This window comes from Vigna angularis, chromosome 1 (assembly GCF_016808095.1).
Source record: "Vigna angularis cultivar LongXiaoDou No.4 chromosome 1, ASM1680809v1, whole genome shotgun sequence".
NCBI classification, from domain to species: domain Eukaryota; kingdom Viridiplantae; phylum Streptophyta; class Magnoliopsida; order Fabales; family Fabaceae; genus Vigna; species Vigna angularis.
This window is the reverse complement of record NC_068970.1, coordinates 23,579,962-23,602,264: the sequence shown is the minus strand read 5'-3', so window position 1 is coordinate 23,602,264 and position 22,303 is coordinate 23,579,962. Positions and strand designations below refer to the sequence as shown.

The window sequence follows — 22,303 nt, the reverse complement described above, 5'->3', positions numbered from 1 at the left end:
TCATTTTTAATTAAGAATTAGGGATTATTTTTAGTTATTTAATAATTGTATAATATGTTTCTTTAATGTTGTAGTTCAGAACTAAAATTAGGAATCAATTTAAAGTATGTCTCGGAATGAATCAAATGTAAAAGTGCTCCTGAAGTGGTTTGATATTTAGAGTACTTTTTGGATTAAACTTATTTGTATAAACTTATTTTCTTTAACTATTTTGCTTAATTATTTTATCGTAATATTTGAATTAATATGTTATTTATACTTTTTTTCATGGGAAGTAAACTCTTACAAGTCTACGAGTCGAGTTTATGTAAACTCATGAGTTGGATAACCTTGATTACTAGGAGTTATGGTGTTTGAGTAACAATTGAGAAGAATTTGATGAAGACCTTGGAGAATTGGACTAGTCATTTGGATCCTGTGTCGGCAGTTAATAAGAGGAGGTGACGATGGTACAAGAGGAGTTTGAACATAATTTGGATTGAGGAACACAAGGAACACCAATCTCAACAAATTGTATAGGAGGACCTGCTGGATGGAAGGAATATCTTGGACAAACGAAGAGAAAAAATGAGTTTGTTCAAAGGTAACAGTAGCTAATATGCAATACTTCTTGGTTTCATGATAGTAACAAGATACCCTTTATGATGTCGAGAATAAGCCAAGAAGGCACATTTAACAACACGGGTATAAAGTTTATCCGATCTTGGAAGCAAATCATGAACAAAACATACACAACCAAACATGGGGGACATGAAATGGAAGCAAATTGCTTTATCTTTGATATAGGGCTTCCTATGGAAGGTTTCTATGTAGTAGAAGGAAAATGGAAGAGGAAGCTCCTCCCAAAAGGTTAAACTTGCAGATTGTGGTATCTCTAACACGCTCCCTTGTTTTTGAGAACTTGACATCTCAAGTGGTGTGCAAAATTAGAAATCTGTGAGAATCAATTAGCAGATATGTTAACAAAAGGTCTTCCCACTAAGTGGTTTCTTGATCTAGCATGCAAGTTGGAATGATAGATATCCATTCATCAGGTTGAGGGGGAGTGTTTTTAGTAAGATATTAAATGTTCTACTAGAAGTTGTTAGAAGCTGTTAGAAGGTTATAGACTTTTTGTAGTTATTACTTTAGGGTTAGAATTCTCTATATCTAGACGTTGATGTATTTCAGATTAATCAATTTGAATAAATATCTTCTTTCTTTTATATTAATCATTTCAAGTATAACATTATTTTAATCAATGGTGATGTAATTAATTAAAATATAACATAAACTTGATTATAACAAGTCCATAAATTATTTTTCTTGTTTTCACTGTATGATCTTGTGCTGTTAGTTTATAACACCTCAATTTTTATTGGAAATTTCCATTGAACTTACACCAAAATTATATATATTCATTGTATTAATTTTTCTTAACTACTTTATATTTTCACTTATAATTATTGTCAGTAGATCTAATAACAAATTGAGGAACGACAAGTGTGACACTGATGTGCTTAAGTTGAGAAGGTTGCATCCTTATTGTAATTTTTGGTCTAGCGCTGTGTGCTTAATCCAACAAGTCTTATTAAAGCAAGGACTGAATTTAATTTGCAAAGAGGTATGGATTGTTGACGTGTACTTGAAGGGGCATAGTTTGTTGTATGCCTTTGCCAACTTTTAGGATTTTTTTTTTCTTAAAAAAAATAGCTCATGGGAAGTATCACTGTGTATCTTGATATCTGAGCTAAGCTAAGCTGACATTCCAAGATACATCTATCATTTGCCATCACATGAAAATAGTATTAAAAAATAATAACAATAAATGATGAAATAACAAAATTCACGGGGACCAAACCAAAACCCTCAAAACCAATATTTGATAGCATACTAAGCCTGATTGCATTACAAAGACTTCATGGAAATTGTTGAACATAATAAAATTAAAGTTCCTCGTGACGAGTTCATGGAAATTGTTGACTCAATAATCAATAAATTCTCCCTAATATTTACTATCAGGCAGCAGCTTTCTAGGGTAGAATTAATTGTTATATTTCCTAAATGAAAATGCACATCATACATACATACATCTGATGATAATCTTGTTGGAAATGTAAATCTTAAACTTCTTCCTACTTGTTAGTATTCATTTTATTGAGGGTTATTGAGTGACTGACTTGACCTTCGAAGTATTATAGGATTAAGAATCCTGATGGGCATATTGTGGCCATAATATCAGATAAGAATATAGAGGTATTCATAACAAAAGTATATTTCATTTTGTTGAAGATCCTACATCAACTAGAGAGACAAGCCAATTTTGTGGGATAGAGTTAAGCCTAAATTTACTTTTTAAGATGGTATTAGAGTTATCCTACCACTCATTATCTTGTTGGGTCTATTGTGCTACCTGTTATCTGACCACTCATTATCTAGTCTATCCTTGACATGAAAAGGTGTGTTGGAGATCACACATTGAATAGAAGCATGACCAAACTATAGTGGGTGGAAACTTCATCTTGCAAGTTGGTTTTGTAGGGTTGTTTAAATACACTTTGTAAGACAATCTTTATGTTTAAAATCCACCAACTATTATGTTTCTTAATGTATCAACATATATATTTTCCTGAGTAAGTTATTCAACCCACAATTATCTCCTTAATAATTTTCCAGTTCCTAATACTAAACTCACCTTTCTGAACAATGCCCATCCTTCAAATCTGAAATTTGTAATTTGAAATCTATCCTTCTTTCCATTCTGATATAGCTTGTGATATTCTATTCTGAAATAATTATATCAAATTCGTCCTAGCTGAGTACATTTTGTTCCGACAGGTTCAGGGCAAAAGCAGAGCTTCACTCTATAGCAGTCCACATTTTCAGATGGTTCAACATCAGCCCGCTAATAGTTATGGGAGTGTAGGAAGCCATGGGAGCTATAATGATAGTATTGGGCTTGGAAGCAGCTACGGAAGTTATGGAGAAAGCACTAACATGTTTGCTTACTATTCACCTATTGGTCCATCTGGTATGAACATGCACAATCAGGGAGGTATGTCAATGCTTGGGAATAGTCCCGATGCTAGGAGAAGAGTTAAATACCAGCCTGGGAATGGCTTGGGCATAAGTCCATCAGCTGGAAATTTTGCTCCCCTGCCCCTTGGTGCGAGCCCGTCTCAATTTACTCCACCTAGTTCCTACAGTCAGGTTTCAGTTGTTTCTCCAGGACACTTTGGACCAACATCTCCTGCAAGAGGAACTTCTCACGGATCACCTTTAGGCAAGACAGCTGCAGTTAGCCAGTTTAATAGAAGAAAAAATTGGGGACATTCTGGAAGTCCTCAAGCTCAAGAAACAACGTTTTCTTCACATTGGCAAAGTCCATATCCTGACAGCACAAGCCATACTGAGGGAACAACACAACCTCTCGGCAATTCACCATCATATCTACAGTCAACTTGTATTCCTGTAAACCGGAAACAGCGAGGAAGTGGAGGGTTATCTGCGAACCACAACATTTCGTGTTTGATTAAGCCCGGTGCTAATTTGAACTCACAAACAGAATTGGTTCATGACAATGCTGAGACAGGCATTTCATTGCCTGATCCTGGCGATTGGGACCCTAATTACAGGTACATTATTGGCTCCCAAACAGCTTAATTGTCATTCATTAATTTTTTAATTAAAATTAATATCTTGGATTATTCTTGTGTATCTCATGCAACATTTTTTTTTCTACATATAACTATCATGCCGACGAGTTGAATATTTTTTTTACAACATGCAAAAAATTAAAGAGTAGAGGGTCAGCAAGGAGCATTTAACAAAGGCGCTATGTGAATAGTTAATGGTAGTGGAGACACAATAAAGAGGAATCTGGATTAGGGGAGGGGCAAGAAAAATTGAACTATAACTTCACAACCTTTCACCATGATAGATGTTTTGAAAATCGTGATAGAATATTTACATTTAGTGTATTGATTTTTCTAGGCAATAAAATCTATTATTTAGTGGATACAGAATATCTAATGATTTGTGATAATGCAATGGGCCATCTATACCTACATTTGTTGTGCCTTTTGACACTGTTTTCACCTTATTATTCCTCTAATTACGTGATCTCTTTTGTCTCGTTTAAAGTGGTATCCAAGGCCATGTAAATTGGATTCCTAAACTTGTAAAAAGTTTGCTCAATGTAAACATAATACTAAATTACCTATAATATACTGAAATATATTCCCAAACCTAAATATTATGTTGTAAACATTATGAAGGAGATGCTTGAAGTCTACATCGAACATTGCATGGTTGGTTTAGACCAAAGTTGTGGTCATGAACCGGTATCCAAATTGATTTTGGACAAGATGGAAAAATTTAACAAAAAATTGAAGACCTCATTTACTTTTCATAACGTCTCTCCATGGCTCAAGTACAATCATCAATAAAAATAATAAATCATTTTGCTCCAAAATAGATTCTAAAACATGTCTCTAAACATCAGAGTGGATAGAGTCAAATGGAAAATTACTCTTTTTACCATATATGGGATAAGATGCACGATGATGCTTTGATAGTTATGGGATTCACTCTAGTAGTCATTCGCTGAAGTTAATTAGTAACCGGATATTTGATGATATTTATGTTCTCATCACTAAATTTAATTTCATTCCAGTGATGAATTACTTCTTCAAGAGGATGGTTCAGATGAAAGCTCTTTGGCAAATGAGTTTGGCAGAAGTATGAATCTTGGATCTACTGAAACATGGGCTGGATTTGGAAGGTTCAACCATGTGTCCAGCTCTAATACTCCAATGACCATGCAAAGGTGGTTTGTTTTCTGTTAATTTGTTATCATTTTGCTTTACGTTTTCCATGGTTGAAGTGCTTTTATATTTGTGCCTTCCTTAGCTGCAGCTTGGGTTGATTCATTTTCTCATTAGATTAAGATTGGCTGATGTAACTCCATATGCCTTGCTTTTAAAATAGGGGGGAATCTATTTGCCTTTATCAGCATAACAAAGAATGTAAATGTGATTTTGAGCAAAAAATTATGTTGGTGAACTCTTATGGCTGTAAAATTGTGGGAACGTTGACAGTAGTGCAATTTATGTACTTTTTCTTTGTTTAACTTAATGAGGAATCAAAATCCGTGGAATATTTTTGTTCCTTTATAATTTGAATATCCTTGTTTTAGTATTATTGATCCCTTTCCACTCATTAACTTGTCCTTCAGACTAAATGGACCAAATCAATCTTTTACTAACGTCGAGATGGGTAGCCTTCCAACGCATGATCTTCAAGCAGCATATGTACCCTCTCTGTCTAAGCAGTTTCATCTCATGCCTCATATTTTACATAATTCTCCAAGCCGTTTTGGACACCAATCTGTTCAAAGATATACACATGGTAGACCTCCCCAGGGTGCTGATTGGAATCAAATTAAAATTCAGGCTCCTTCTGGTTTCGGCAGTGTGGGTCCTCGTTCTCCGAGGAGTAACTCATTCACCAACAGTATGACATGGGGTATGTAATCTTTGCCTAATTTTACCATTTTTCTCTCTTTTTCATGTTATTAGGATTATTAATTTCTTTTAAAAATTCTTTATCCAATTGACATATTTTGTCATGAAGTATATCAAATTCTCTATAAATATGAATTTCCTTCTAAAAATCTTTCATCCAGACATAACTACTAAATGACATTACTCCGGACACAAGGGATCACTCAAATACTTGAGTTTTTTTTTTTTTTTTTGTGGTACCTATATCCTGATTAGTGGATAAACTTTATTACTTTTTTTCTTGGTGAGCATCGAATGGTTATTGTGAGAATCAACAATGAATAAAAATGTGAACGTAATGTGATACTGCTATAAATAAAATGAAACTCGTGGTAACACGGAAGCTCGTGTGATGATCTTCATCCACCACCACTTTTGTTTTCTGGTTTTTATCAAAATTAACTATTAATTTACAAAAAAAAAATAAAAAAGAAAACCATTATGATGCATATCAATTTAACTTGACTGGTATATATTGTAGGGCGCAGAATGGATCCTCAGGTATCAAGCATGCCTCCGACTTCCCGCTCAAGAAAAGATTATGCAAGGATAGACTAGCACTCCGATTAATGGTTCAGCTTATTTTTAATTTTTTTATCTGAGGAGAGGGAGGTGGGGGATCGTGGGTCATGACAGGGTAGTCTGTGTAGAAGCACGGGGAGAAAAGGGGAGGGGAGTGAAGGGGCAAAAGTGAGAAAAAAAGGAAAAGAAAAATAGGCCAGTACCCAATGGTTCGTTGGCAAACCCTTCTATGTTTGATCAGTTATTGTGCTTGCGCTTAAAATTAATTTGTGTTATAGTTTGCATGCCATTGATCATTTATTGGGGTATTAGTATTCAGTAATTCGAAGGTACTATATATATGCGCCGATTTACCTTCTGGAAAGGTTGTGCTTGCTGAAATCTGAGTTCGTCGCGTGTGAAAAAAAATTAATATTCAGTCCCGTCTTTTGCAGTGGCTATTGGAGCCACTATTAAATGCTTCTAAAGTTCTCTCTTCTTCCTGTTAGTTTGAAGTTTGAACTATTTTTGTAAATTTCATTTCGTTGCACATAGGTTTTACTGGTTGTCTTATAACTGGACTTGATTCTAATATGAAGTGTGGCAAAAGGCCGGAATTAGTAATGTTTTAAAGCCTTGGATGATTGACCTGATAGCATAATGGGTCAGTGGATCACAGATTCACTTATTTAGTAGAGTCACTTGGATTTATGAATAAATGGAATTTTTGCACCAATAATATCATAAACTTGAATGGTGTAGCGTATTGGTAGTTGAAACCTGTCGCGAGTTCAATTTTATTGAAATATGAATTTTTATCATTTTAGTGAAATATAAATTTAGTTATTTTAGTGGGTGCATGTGGAGAACCTGTATTGCGAGAGAGATGGTACGGCGGACATCATGGAGCAAGCAACCCAAAAGGTGGTGTGGACACTGATAAGCAATCAACTCCTATTTGTATCCGATGTTCTGGATACATTGTCAAATATTTACGATGATAATTTATAATTTTTTATTCTAATGTTTAATTAATGTGATTTTGTTTTGGATTTATCCAATTGTAATTATATATTATTTTATATTTTAAGTACTCTTATACATTTTTCAACAGGGATGTCTCACATGTTGTATCTTGTTATGGTCAAAAGAGCAATCAACAGATGTTTGAAATTGGAGTTTCGTAGTCTGCGAAGGTGATTTAGTTGAGATTTACAATTCTTCATCAAGCAATTTCGCTTTTCACATGTGACATTCTCCGCTGGAACCATTATTTGAGATAATTTGATGGACGAAGAAAAGTTTTTTACTAAGTGATGTGCCAAAAAAGTCAAGATAATAACGTATTATTGATTTGTGTGATGTTGTTGGAATAAAACAAAATTATGGGTCCCAATGATAAGCTGAAATGCAGGAGCCTTGTTCCCATGCCAAAAATAATGCACGCAACTTTCCAGACTTTCAGCACAACCACTCATTTTTGTTAACGTTTACTTCCTTCATTTATTATAAAATGAAGCCAATGTGTGTAGCAGAGGTAAGACATCCACCAAGAAGAAAATTCGGTGAAGTGAGAGAGAAGTGAAGCCACGGTGGTGTGAGTGAAAAACAGAGAGAGTCTGTTTTGTGAGTGTGAAAAACTGAGAGTTTTGTGTACCATCCGAGAGGGTGAGATATTTATTGAGAGATCCTCAGAGAGTGAGAGAAACACTGTAATCCTACTTTCATAGTGGAGATATTTTTCTGGACTAGGTCCCGTGGTTTTTTCCGAGAGGATTTTCCACGTTAAAATTTCAGGTGTTATTTTTCTCTACGCTTTCATTTTACGCTTCCGCATAGTGCCCATTTTGGGGTTCACAGAGGAGGGAACAAGTACCGCTGTTTCCCAACAGTGGTATCAGAGCTACCGGTTCGAAAAGTCACGGTCCTGTGAAACTCAAGATGGAAGGAGACATGTTCAAGTTAACTGCGGATAATTACTCCTACTGGAAGCCGATGATGGAAGACCATCTATACTGCAAGGATTTGTATGAACCGATCACAAATCCGGAAATTCCAGAAGGGAAGGCCGAAAAAGACTGGGAGATTCTGAATCGTAAAACAGTGGCTATGATTCGGAAATACATCGACAGAAGTCTCTTTGAGCATGTATCGACTTATACCAATGCGTATGAGTTATGGACAAAGCTTGAATCAATGATTCAAAAGAAGACTCCCAGGAACAAAGCTCACCTAGTCAGACGACTCGTAAAGTTGGAGTACACTGACGACCAGAATATGATCGAGCATCTCAACACCTTCAAAGGTATTGTGAACCAACTAATGAAGGCGGATATGAAGATTGATGACGAGTTACAAGCTCTTTTACTCCTTAGTTCTCTACCGGAGAGTTGGGACACGTTGGTGGTCACTCTCAGTAACTCAGCACCAGATGGAAAGCTCAGTCTGGATAACATCACAGACAGTTTACTGAATGAAGAATCCAGAAGGAAAGAAAGGGGATCGAGTAGTCACTCAGAAGCCAATGTTGTTGAGAATAGAGGAAGGAGTGAAAACAGAAGCAAAGGAAAACGTGAAAAGTCACGAGGAAGATTCAAGTCTCGTTCCAAAGGTCTGACATGCTTCTATTGTGGAAAAGATGGTCACAAGAAGCAAGAATGTAGATTCCTGAAAAGAGATCAGAAGAATGGAACTGTACACCCTGATGTGGTAGATCCCAAAAAGAAGTTGGAGGAAAAGACTACAACAGCGGTGGTATCAAATGATGAGAATGTGTTCCTTATCACTAAGGTAAACTATCTAAATATTGCTTTTGATGATTGCACTTGGATAGTAGATACCGGAGCATCTTTCCATGTTACTCCTCATGAGGGATTCTTCTCATCCTATCAAAAAGGAGATTTTGGAACAATGAAGATGGGAAATCATGTCACAAGCAAAATTGTGGGCATAGGAGAAGTGACTTTGACAACAGAAAATGGAAACAAACTTGTGCTGAAAGAGGTAAGACATGTACCAGAAATGCGTCTAAACCTTATCTCAGTTGGCAAGCTAGATGATGCTGGAATGAACAACCAGTTTGGAGATGAAAAATGGAAACTTAGCCGAGGAAGCATGATTGTTGCTCGAGGCAAGAAGGAAGGCTCCTTGTACTGCATGCAAGGAAAAATATACAAAGGAGAGACGAATGTTGCTCAAGAAGAAAGTAAGGAGTTGTGGCATAAAAGATTAGGCCACATGAGCGAGAAGGGATTAGAGATCCTCGCAAAAGATCATCTCCAAAGTATAAAAGGACAACCACTTGAATTATGTGAAGACTGCCTAGCAGGTAAGCAACGTAGAGTGTCCTTCCGTAGATCTGAAAATGGAAGAAGAAAAGAGCATATTTTGGATCTTGTACACTCAGATGTTTGTTCAACATCTGAAAAGTCCCTTGGTGGTGCTCAATATTTTGTTACCTTCATTGATGACCACTCCAGAAAATTGTGGGTCTATCCATTGAAGAGAAAAGATGAAGTTCTACGAATCTTCAAGGAGTTTCACGCATCAGTTGAACGTGAAACTGGTAGAAAGTTGAAATGTCTGAGAAGTGATAATGGTGGAGAGTATAGAGGTCCATTCGAGCACTATTGCAAGACTCATGGGATCAAACATGAGAAAGTACCTCCCAAGACACCTCAGATGAATGGTGTAGCTGAAAGATTCAATAGAACGATTGCCGAGAAGGTCAGGAGCATGTTGTCTCACGCAAAACTTCCCAAGTCATTCTGGGGGGAGGCAGTGGTGACAGCAGCTGATTTGATCAACTTATCACCGTCCAGACCATTAAACGGTAAGATACCAGAAGAAGTATGGTCCGGTAAAAAGGCCTCATATCGCAACTTGAGAGTCTTCGGATGTAAGGCATCAGTTCACATTCCGAAAGATGAAAGAGCAAAGCTCGATGCTAAAGCGAAAGAGTGCATATACCTTGGTTCTCCAAGAGATGAATTTGGTTTCAGATTATGGGATCCTGCAAACAGAAAGATTGTTCGAAGCAGAGATGTGGTGTTCTTTGAAGATCAGACAATCCAAGACATCAAGAAAGTGGAGAAACCAACACTTAAGCTGATAAGTGATCAAAACCCTATTGTGATAAACAACTCAGGGGGAGAGACTCATCAAGCCGAACCAGAGTTACAACTTGATGAAATCGTTGAAGAAACAGATCAACCTAATCTGACGGAAGAAGATCAACCAATTGAGGATGCTCCGCAACAAGAACCCCAATTGAGACGATCAACAAGACAGAAGCAACCGTCAAGAAGGTATTTTTCAGATGAATATGTTAATTTTACTGATGAAGGTGAACCTCAAAGCTTTGTAGAAGCAATGGAGACGGAAGACAAAGGCAAATGGTTGCAAGCCATGGAAGAAGAGATGCAATCCTTAAAGGAAAATGAGACTTATGATTTGGTAGAACTACCAAAAGAAAGGAGAGCATTGCAGAACAAATGGGTGTTCAAGCTCAAGAATGAAGAGAACAACCCAAGCCCAAGGTACAAAGCACGAATTGTCGTGAAGGGATGCAACCAGAAGAAAGGAATAGACTTTGATGAAATTTTCTCACCAGTGGTGAAGATGACATCCATTAGAGCAATTCTTGGTCTGGCAACAACACTAGACCTGGAGATTGAACAACTGGACGTCAAAACAGCATTCTTACATGGAGACCTAGAAGAAGAAATTTACATGAAGCAACCAGAGGGTTTTGAAGAACCAGGCAAAGAACACTTGGTGTGTCGTCTGAAGAAAAGTCTCTATGGTCTGAAGCAAGCTCCAAGACAATGGTACAAGAAATTTGATTCCTTCATGATCCAACATAATTTCAAGAAGACCTCCGCAGACCATTGCGTGTTTGTGAAGCATTATGAAAATGGTGAGTCCATCATACTTCTCTTGTATGTTGATGATATGTTGATTGTAGGAAAGGACAAAATTAAAATAGCTGCTCTCAAGAAAGCATTGAGCAAGTCTTTTGCCATGAAAGACCTGGGTGCAGTAAAGAAGATACTTGGAATGAAAATCTCCAGAGATCGTTCTAGAAGAATGTTATGGGTATCTCAAGAAGATTACATCGAGAAGATTCTAAAAAGGTTCAACATGCACAATGCCAAATCTGCTCGTGTTCCAACTGCTGGACATTTCAAACTCAGCAAGTCTCAATGTCCAAAGAATGAAGAAGAAAAGGAAGAAATGAACAAGGTACCCTACTCTTCTGCTGTGGGTAGCCTTATGTATGCAATGGTTTGTACAAGGCCAGATATTGGCTATGCTGTAGGAGTTGTGAGCAGATTCCTGTCTAATCCAGGAAAAGAGCATTGGGAAGCTGTTAAATGGATACTAAGGTATCTAAGAGGATCTGCCAAAAGAAGCTTGTGTTTTGGCAATGGAGATCTAAAGCTAATCGGATATTCAGACTCAGACATGGCTGGAGATGTCGATTCAAGGAAGTCAACATCAGGTTATCTGATTACTTTTGCAGGGGGGGCTGTTTCTTGGCAGTCAAAACTACAAAAATGTGTGACATTGTCTACTGCTGAAGCAGAGTATGTAGCGGTGACTGAAGCCTCTAAAGAGATGCTATGGATGAAGAATTTCCTAAGTGAATTAGGACATGATCAAGATGATTATGTGGTGAATTGTGATAATCAAAGCACCATTCATCTAACCAAGAACCCCATGTTCCATTCACGCTCGAAGCATATCGACGTGCGGTATCATTGGATACGAGAAGCGCTGGATGAGAAGAAATTGAAGATAGAGAAAATCCATACAGACTTGAATTGGTCCGATATGATGACTAAGTCAGTTCCAACCAAGAAGGTTGAAGACTGTTGCCAAGGTGCTGGTATCTTGGTACCTTCAAATTAAGTCAAGAAGGGAAGGAAGACCCATTTTTGTTTTATGGGGGAGTTTTGTTGGAATAAAACAAAATTATGGGTCCCAATGATAAGCTGAAATGCAGGAGCCTTGTTCCCATGCCAAAAATAATGCACGCAACTTTCCAGACTTTCAGCACAACCACTCATTTTTGTTAACGTTTACTTCCTTCATTTATTATAAAATGAAGCCAATGTGTGTAGCAGAGGTAAGACATCCACCAAGAAGAAAATTCGGTGAAGTGAGAGAGAAGTGAAGCCACGGTGGTGTGAGTGAAAAACAGAGAGAGTTTGTTTTGTGAGTGTGAAAAACTGAGAGTTTTGTGTACCATCCGAGAGGGTGAGATATTTATTGAGAGATCCTCAGAGAGTGAGAGAAACACTGTAATCCTACTTTCATAGTGGAGATATTTTTCTGGACTAGGTCCCGTGGTTTTTTCCGAGAGGATTTTCCACGTTAAAATTTCAGGTGTTATTTTTCTCTACGCTTTCATTTTACGCTTCCGCATAGTGCCCATTTTGGGGTTCACAGAGGAGGGAACAAGTACCGCTGTTTCCCAACAGATGTATGGTTGAATGTTTAAGGATAATTCCTTGACGTAGATATATTTCTTAATTCTTTTTTGAAAATTTAATTGTGCATCTAGTCATATAAATCATTAGTTTATGTTTACCATGTGTTGATACAAAATGCTTGGATTATTATGTTTGAATGGAAATCATTAACTATAGAATCGAACCAAATAACGGCCATGTCAACTGTGTCAATGCGCCATTCTCAATCTCTACATTCTTGTCATAAGACATTTACCGTTTCTCATGTTGCAAATTCTTCCCATACCCAAACCCATCACACTCATCCATATACTTCTCTAGTAGATTTTGATCTATAATTTTTTGAAATATAATACATGTATGTATAATTTCATTAATATAATAAAAATGAATATATGATTTAATTAATTATAACTGTTGAAAAAGATCTCTCATTTAAATAATTGTTCTTCATTTTTCAAATTTTAAATTCATCAATAATTAAATTAGAATAAATGATGTGAAACTTAATTATCAAAAGAAAAATGTACTATAAATAAATCACATCTAAAAACTAGTTATAAAAAATATATATAATATAACATTTCAATTTGTGTTTCTAAAAAAATTACAAAAATATTTTAAGAAAATAAGAATAGTTAAATTAATTAAAATGTCATGACTTCTTGAAAAGAAAACAAGGTATAATTTCTTATATTCCAAATATTCTTTAGATAAAAAAAATAAGTAAAAGTTTACGCATAAGAGATATTCTATTTTGAACTAATATTTCATTTTAAGTGGATCAAGAGATAAGTATCTTTTTCTTTGTAAAGATTTAACAGGTGAAAAATCAGTATAAATAATAAGTTTGTGTTTATTTTTTAAAATTCTTATATAACATAAAAAGAAAAGAAAAAAAAAAGAGTTTTTGTTTTTTAAATTGAAAAGGTGAAAAAGTGAAAAGAAAAATATAAAAAATATTTTAATTTTCTTTTCTACATTGTAGAATAAGAAATATATGTTTTTCATTAAGCTTAATTAGAAATTTAGTTTCTATTTTTAAATTTATGATTCACTTTAGTTTTTATATTTTTTTTTAATTAAGTTTTATTATTATTTTTTATTCAATTGAGTTATAATATTTGTTAAATAAAGTCAATGTGGTTCATTCTATTAAATTGTTCTTAATGTTAGTCAGAAAGTTGTCAAAATTTGGATCATTTTCTGTTCTAAATGGTGTCACGTACAAAAATCAAAATAATTTTTAAAGATGACAAACATTTGACAAATCCAAAAGATTTTGACAATAATATATTTCAAACGATGTCAATGTTAGTTTAACGCAAAAGAGTACATTATGTATTTTTTAAAATAAAAAAGGGTTCGATTGAGTATTTTTTTTTAAAATAGAACTCAGTTAAACAAATAAACATATGTTGCTAAGTGATTCTTTATATTTGTATTTGGATTTGGGAGGACGAACAAATAAACATAAATAATGAAATGTTTATTCTACTAATATATTACTACTATATTGTTTTTATAGAAGCAAGCTTTCTTCTTATTTCATATAAAACTAATACTTGTTTTCTTTTATGCAAGAATAAAACAGTTAAAATTTGTGGACAAATTTCTCTTATGAATAAAAGGGTTCAAAGAAAGAGAAAGGAGACTTCAAGCTAAATTTGAACTTATTATTCTCTTCCCTAATATTACAAATGATGTGTATTTGATTTTTATATTTAAAACTAACTAACTATCTAGAGAGAGAGAGAAAAAATAGCCAAAACAATCACCATTTTTTATGGACTGATCATTCTCATTTAACCCATCGTTTTTTCGAACCTACCACCTTTTCTTATAGAGAGTTGCTTCCTTCACCACCACACAGTGCTCTCTGCATCTCCTTATTCTTTTTTTGCCCTTATGTAAATTTTTAATTTCTATTTTTACTTTCACCAATATCCAACTATTTCATTAAATTTCATTAATGGTCCCCACCATTGTATCAATGCATCCCCACACTCCACCACTTTCACATAGATCAAATTGTTCCTTATTTTCTTCTCCTCTACTATGATTCTTCTTTGTTGTGATTTTTGAAAACAAAATTAATTAACTGTAATTAAATTAATAATAATTATTTGATTAAATAAAATAAAATTAATTTAGATATAATTACGTAACAAATTAAAAAGGAAGAGAAAGGAGAAAAGAAGAAAATAGAAAAAGGGAGAAGAGAGTAGTGAGTGCGGTACCATGAGTTTTTGTAAAAGGAAGAGAAAAAAATCGTAACAGTACAATTGTGGGGTTTCAAGTTAAAAAGGAAGATGGTTTTTGATAAGAGGAGAGTGAGTGTTGTTTTGAACGATAAGAGGAGAGTGAGTGCTGTTTTGAACGTTGTTGGTGAGGAGAAAGGAAGATAGAAAAATAGTGTTGAGAATTGTTGGGAAAAGGTGAGTGATTTAATGAAGATAAAAGAGTTGATGGTTTGAGAATGAGCAAGGATACAGAGAGAAGTGTGTGAAGTGTTTGGAAATTAATGACAAGGAGTTTTCTTCTGGTTGGTAGTAAATGAGGGAAGGATAAGATGAGTTTTTGGTAAAGAGAAAAAAAAAAAAAATAGAAAAGTATGAGAGAGGTTACATTTGATATATGCATTGAGTAATGGAGAATGGCCGGGAAAGAAATAGATATGGAGAGAAAGAGAGAAAGTGAGATTGAGGGGTGGAGCTGCAGCTAATTATGAGTGAAAATAAGAAAAATGTGTAGAATAATTAAGATTTTGACATAAAAGTAAAAAAGAGGTAATTTTGGAATTAAAAGAAATTTAGAGAAGTATAAGGAGCACTGGTAGTGGATAGAGCAACACTCTTTCTTACACCGTCTACATTGCCTTAAAGGCTATTGCTTCCTACACCTCACAATTACTAATTGCATTCCCACAATAGGATAAAAAGACTTAATTTGTAAAAAACTATTTTCATAGTTAGGGTTTTGTTTATAACTATTTTCTTAGTTAGGTTTTTGTTGAGTTAATATAACATATCGATTGTGATGAAGCGTTATAAATAAATATCCTAATTTGTAATGAAATTAGATATCTAATATTGAGCTTCAGTGTGAAGAGTGTTATGGAGGAAAGTGTGTTCCTAAAGAATTAGCTGCTAGAGTGAGAGAGATGGTGAGGTTTATGAAAGAAATAGTAACACTTACCATCAAAATGTTAATGATTATCATAAATATAATATTTAAATATTAAAAATATTCATTGCTATAACCTTCACAAAATAAGTATTTATCCCATATAAAACTACAAGCATATTATCAAAAGTAAAAGTTTAGAAAGTGTTGTAATATTTAATTACGGTCTGATCCAAGGTATATCTCAAAGGAATTTGCTGCAGCGTCACCACAGCCAGAAAAACAAAATCGAAGGGAACAACAACAGAACACAACAGAACACTACACATGATAATAGGATAATGGCATGGTCACTCACACTGCCACCACCTCCTTCCCTTCCCACCTTCCACCACCACACCACCCACTTTCTTTTTTGCCATCGAGTACCCTTCACCAGGCTCCGCCACCGCCCAATCCTTTCTCTTGTTCCCTCTGCTGGGAACAAAGACACCGACCTGCGTGTCTCTTCTCTTCAGGATCAGCAACGCGATGACGACGACGACGACAACGAAGAAGAGCCAACCCCTCAGGACCTTCAATACATTGCCCAAATCAAAAGGGTATCTCTATTTTTCGTAAATTTTGTATGTTCGTTTACTTGTTTTCTGTCCGGTTTCTTATTGTATCTTCCTGCTCACCTCAAGGTTTTGGAGCTTCTCAAGAAAAACCGGGACATGATCTTCGGTGAGGTACCTTCTCTTTTATTAATTTCATTTTGCTTTACTAATCAATACTGTGTTTTATGATAAGGGTAATCATGGTGTCTTATGATAAGATATCGATTCTTGTGAGATAGAGGGGATACTGGTAGTGTAGAGGGAGAGAGATAATTGCCATGTGTAAAATGTTGGAGTGGAAATAACACTTAGTGCTTGTTAAGGCAGGTACTGAGGATTTCCTTATCCTCAAATTTTTTATTTAAGCTTCATTCTTAAAGGGATATTGAAAAGTGAAAGGTGGTGATTTAAAATTGTTGTACGACCATTTCTGTCTCTAGATTTCAGATGTGATGGAGGAGCAGAAATATGAAGCATGTGCGTTTCTTTGGTGGGTGGTGGAAAGGCCAGAAATTATCCAAAGATTTAAAAAATGAACTTATTTCTTTTGCTTTTTATACCCTATTTTTTCTTGCTATGCCATTGCGTTTCCCTATGACAGTCTTTGCCTATGAAGACCCTGTGAGTCTTTTTCTATCCTGTTTCCAGGTCAAATTAACCGTAATGATTGAGGACCCCAGAGAAGTTGAGAGAAGAAGATTACTTGGTATTGAATATTCTGAAGGCCCAGCAAGAGAGGATCTAGTTGAGGCTTTGGAAGAAGTGAGTTTTTCTTCTATAATTTTGATTTTTAGAACTGTGCTTGAAATGCTTAAAGCTATAGAAATTCTTCAAATCTTGTTTGGACTGAACATCTAGTTTTTTTATAGGGTACTGATATCTGGCTTTTCAAAACTGATCCAACCTCTTTAGAATTAAGTATAATGTACTACACATGGGATAGATGGAGGGTACTATATCATATTGTATATCTAGCCTTATTTAATAAATGTAAATACTATAATTATCCAAAGAAATATTCCCTCAATTGTCCCCTATTTCTTTACCTTTTCAGCATTTAAGCACACACACGAATAAACCCTTGCAAACACATGACCTAGGTAATGCTCTTATTTGATGTGGTCATTTTAGTTATTTTCTGGTTTGTGGAGTGGTACGTGTGTGTGGTTTTCATGGATTATTAATTATATTACGGTGACATGTCTGGACGTTTCTGCCAACAATTATAGTTGGTCCGTTCATGTCATCTCCGTGAAGTTCTCTGGGATGCAGTGCTGTACATTTTAAAGTATTTGAAAGGAACCCCATGTCATGGGATTCTTTTTGAATAGGATATTCTAATGCAAACTGGGCTGAGTGTCATGTACATTGGTTATCAACCTTTTACTATTTTGTAATAAAATAAAGTATTGCCAGAGTCATTAACTGTTCATGTCTTTTGCTAATTTTTAGCAGCCTGTTATATGTTTCTAAACCCAAAATGTTAAGGATGAGAGAGTAACCAGCATTTATTTTCTGCGATGATATCTTGTGTAATTATCTAAGCGAATAACTGATTTCAGGAAAAAAATAACGCCTTTGCATTTACTAGGTCAATGAAGGAAAGATTCCAAAGAATAGAGCTGCTCTCCAGATGCTTGCTGAGGAATTGGCTTCATGGCCTAATATAGAGGTATGATTGAATTTGATCATTTGATAATATTTGTTTCATCTTGCACATGTCTTGAATATGATTGAATTTGAATATTTGATTGCTTTTTGTTTGTACTTCATAGAGTTTGATCTTTACGTGTCCATTCCTTGTGTTGTTTGTTTGATGGTTTTTTTTTTATATATTTTTATTGACAGGTGGAATTTGTTGGATTTTAAGATAGATTGAACTCTAATATAATGGGAAAAGGCTCTTCATATACAACCTTTGGTTCTATATTGCTTCATATCAATTTTAGTACTTACCTTACTTGGGAGTCTTGGTTGTTTTAGGGAAATTTTGTCAGTCCTTCTTGGTAATGCACAAATCACATAGGTACTAAGAAATGGGAAATTCAAGATGCAAATAAAGAATTTAGAAATTGAGAGTTACAAACTAAGTGGAGTCAATGAGGGTACATACTTGGAGGTTTGTCTAAACAAATATCCTTTTAGCAGGTGGCACAATAGGCCAACCAAACAAAAAATCTCACTAAGATAAGCTTTGAACCATGACTCTAATACCATGTTAAAACCGGCTTATAAGGTGAGGTTTGACTCTAGGTTTTGGATGAGGTTTGACTCTAGGTTCTAGATGGTAGTGACTTCGGGTTCTGGAAGATGCAGATAGAGAACTACCTGTTTTAGAAGAAGTTGTTAGGAACGAGACGATAAAAGAAAAGAAAAATAAATGACACAAAAATTTAATATGGTTCAACATATAATGTGTATGTCTATGTCCACGACTGTACTAGGAAATATTTTTATTTTAGTGTGTTTCAAGCTTTACATAGGATTACTTATATAGCAAAATAGAGAACATCTCACAATACTAAACGATGTGGGACTAAATCAAGCTCCATAATACTAACTATTCTTCCACTTGGAGATTAATTTACATTATCACTAGTGTAGTTGCCTTCATCATCAATTATTCTTGAAGGCTAGTTGAGACAATATAAAACTTCAACTTATTTGTTGTGACCGTCTTGGACAATATATCAACTGAATTCTCTACATCTGTAATGTTCGACAAAGAAAAGTCTCCATCATTTATCAAGTTTTTGATAAAATGATACTTCAATTCAATGTGCTAGCATCTAGAATGAAGAATTGGATTTTTAGCAAGATATATTACACTGATTGTCATTGAACCATGGAGAGCCATCTTGCTCTTTCCTAATTCTTTTAGAAGGTTTTTCAACCATATCATCTTTGCTTCTGAGATAGCTACATACTTAGCTTTAGTGGTTGAGAGGGAGACTCTTCCTTGAAGTTTAGACTTCTAATTGATAGTTGTACCACCCAACCTAAAAATGTTAAATTGTTGTGCTTTTTCTACCATCCAGATCTCCTCCTAAGTCTACATCAGAAAACTCTTGTAAAGTGAGATTACTTCTTCTAAAAGAAAAATGCATCTTTGAAGTGCTATGCAGATATCTCAATATCCACTTCACATATTCCCAATGCTCCTTTTTGGGATTTGATAGAAACTTACTCACAACTCCCACTACATGTGATGTGTCAGGTTTGGTGCAAACCATAACATACATCAAGCTCCCTATAGATGCATATGACACTTTAGACATGTAACTTTCTTCTTCAATTGTCTGTGAAAATTGCCCTTTTGAAAATGTGAGTTCCCAAAGGTGTATTCTAGATTTTAGCACTTCCATCACTAAATATGCTAAGCAATTTTTTTATATATTTCTCGTGACATAAGTTGATAATATCTTCATATCTATCCCTGGAGATTTTCATGCCAAGAATTTGTTTCGCTGGACCATTCTTTATGAAGTTTTAATCTGTATGCTTGCACTATCCTTTGCAAAGGGTCAGCATGTTCGTGATTTCTTCATATTACTCTTTTCCTGTCCTAGTGTTGAATATCGAAGCATTCTTGAACCATCCTTTGCAAAGGTTGAGTGTTTGTGATTTCATTTTACTCTGTTCCTGGCCAAGTGTTGAATATCAATGCATGCTTACACTATCCTCAGCCAAGGGAATGGTGAGAGTGTCTGTGATCTTTTTTGGGCTATGTTCCTAGTGTAATGGTGAATGTCAAGTACATGTTAATAGCCATGAAATTCTCATAAATTATTGATATAGTAAACAAATGCTTTCTGGCTACCTTGCTGCTTCTCTTATATATGTTTGATATATTTGATTTTTGAGGTTGAATTACTTAAAGGTCATACACTTATGTAATGCCTAATTGAAACTTCTAAGTTTGTCACTTTTTCCTGAATTAATTGTTTAGTACCATGTATTCATCTCCTCTGATAAAATTTACTATATTCAAACCTTCAGATATATGCATTTACTGATTGTGATGAACTATTTCATTGAAGCTGATCAATTTTACAATTATTTCTATTTTTAAAATGTAAAGGATGAAGCACCAAAGAAAAAGCGCGGCAAATCTCTCTATGCCAAAGCCACTGATACTGGAATTGATCCTGAAGTGGCCGCAAAGAAACTGAACCTTGATTGGGATTCAGCTGCTGCTGAAATTGAAGAGGTGAATGTCGACGATGACACACAAGTGCCTCCAGCAGTGGTCAGTTTCTAACCGGCCTTAGAGATTCTCTTATTTTTCTTGTTTGGTTTGGTTAAGCAACAATGTTTCTTTCTCTTTGAATTAGGATGCCAATAATAATAATAATAATAATAATAATAATAATTTATAATTAAGGAATTTGGGGCAACCATATACTTATAGTCAACAGTGTATGTCCAAAAAATATAGAGTATCTTCACTGTCATCCAATACAAATATAAGAAACAAACGAGTCCTTATTTTGGTCTTAATTACTAAAAACATGAACTGACTTTAGTATGTATTAATTATCAATTCTCTTTTATACCTAATTTGTTGTGAAATTTATTAATGAGATGCACACTCATTGTTTTTTTTGGAAGTGATGATTTTATTGACCTATTAACAATACTTAGCGGTGGAAAAAATATTTATTTTGAATTGTGTGCAGTGTCATTACATATTGCCACAACTTCAAATTTTTAATTTTATTGGTATTTTTTAAATAAAATTTAAATTTTGACATTATTATTTAAGTTACCTAGCTTACCTACTTTTGTTGGTTTTGATGAATTAGTTATTTTTGTTTCTTATATAAGGCACCTAAGTTTTGTAAACATGTTATGCTTTGTAATAAGTATCTTAAAGGTGATACCTAGTATGGTTTCTGATTGGTTGACAACTTAAATTTAGTTAGACTGGATAAAAATTGTAATCTAAACTTATATGAATGTGTACCTCCACAATTTTTCTATAAAAACAATTTATTTTTAAGGTGTTTACGGTTCGGGTAACCCATGACCTGAATCAACCCAAAAACACCTTGATCCAAAGTTTGTTGTTCAAGTATAATCTAGCCCACTGATATCCCTTGGTTCGGGCAATAGGTTTTTAATTCTAAATTTGCGAACTCAATTACAAGGCAGTTTATTTTTTAAATTATAATTTTTATTTATTTATTTAATAATAATTTACAATTTCAAAAGAAGTTTTTTTTTATACCTTTTCGACCAATAAACTTGACCTGACCTAATCCATTATTGGTTAATTTGGCTTGGTCTGAATTTGATAGGAAATCATGCAAATTGGACCCATTCCCAAGCAATGTATTTGTATTCAAATCCGACCCAAACTGATTTGAGCACCATGCCATTGTTTGTGTTGGAATTACATGATTTAAAATCACATATGGTTGGTTAGATTTAAAGAGCCTGCAATTTATTACTCATTCATTAACTGATTTCTCTTGTAATAATGTAGTTAGTATAAATATTTAGTTGTGTAGGCTGATTAGATTACACTTCTTGTTTTACACCAAAGTCTCCTCTAATTCTATATTATATTAGTTGTTTAGTGATTCACCCAAATGGGTTTGAAAGTCAAACTTGGGTCAGAGAAGCCAATAACATATGCCTTATATTTTCGATCTGTGACACGAGTTATTTATTTGCTACGAGTTTGGAACAAACCAAGGAGTTCTTATAATAATGTCTAAGATAGTTTTTGCTCCTTTTCTTTTAGTATAAACCTGTTTTTAGATATCTATTACTGTTGTTATTATTGACGGTTAACTCTAGGCGCTTTCAACTGAAAATGTTCTTCCTCCTGCAGGGTTATGGAGCACTATATTTGGTTTCGGCTTTCCCTATTATTATAGGTATTTCAGTAGTTCTGATTTTGTTTTACAATTCCCTACAGTAGGAATTGTTATTCCACTCAAATTCAGTGTATAATGTTACACTGTAATGAAATGAGCAAGTAAATCTCAATGTTCACTGTTTGTTAGCATAATTATATTGAAAAGCAAATTTACTTATCCTACTTAGTAAA

The 22,303-nt window shown here is 34.6% G+C and overlaps 2 protein-coding genes across 3 annotated transcripts in view; both read left to right on the top strand.

The window, feature by feature from the left end:
• The window catches only part of LOC108339956 (dual specificity protein kinase YAK1 homolog), a 36,213-nt gene extending 29,696 nt beyond the window's left edge, over positions 1–6,517 (top strand). The window contains exons 15-18 of one of the 2 annotated variants that reach the window (XM_017577188.2): positions 2,818–3,614; positions 4,655–4,807; positions 5,216–5,505; positions 6,025–6,517. In XM_017577188.2, coding sequence (XP_017432677.1) covers positions 2,818–3,614; positions 4,655–4,807; positions 5,216–5,505; positions 6,025–6,101 — 1,317 coding nt within the window. In that variant the 3' untranslated portion in view covers positions 6,102–6,517. The remainder of the gene's footprint in view (positions 1–2,817; positions 3,615–4,654; positions 4,808–5,215; positions 5,506–6,024) is intronic. The other variant, XM_052872057.1, reaches the window with a different exon arrangement.
• Positions 6,518–15,905: 9,388 nt separating this feature from the next.
• LOC108339975 (ycf3-interacting protein 1, chloroplastic) lies at positions 15,906–22,289 on the top strand. The gene is made up of 6 exons (XM_017577211.2): positions 15,906–16,248; positions 16,333–16,377; positions 16,894–17,007; positions 17,837–17,917; positions 20,327–20,494; positions 22,085–22,289. The coding sequence occupies exons 1-6, from the start codon at positions 15,988–15,990 to the stop codon at positions 22,172–22,174; spliced, it is 759 nt and encodes a 252-aa protein (XP_017432700.1). The 5' UTR covers positions 15,906–15,987; the 3' UTR covers positions 22,175–22,289.
• Positions 22,290–22,303: the final 14 nt, after the last annotated feature.

Coding starts and splice junctions, on each gene's coding strand:
- LOC108339975 (XM_017577211.2), top strand. CDS start 15,988: ATGGCATGGTCACTCACACTGCCACCACCTCCTTCCCTTCCCACCTTC. Junction 16,378..16,893: donor GGGACATGATCTTCGGTGAG/GTACCTTCTCTT, acceptor TCCTGTTTCCAG/GTCAAATTAACCGTAATGAT. Junction 20,495..22,084: donor CACAAGTGCCTCCAGCAGTG/GTCAGTTTCTAA, acceptor TTCCTCCTGCAG/GGTTATGGAGCACTATATTT.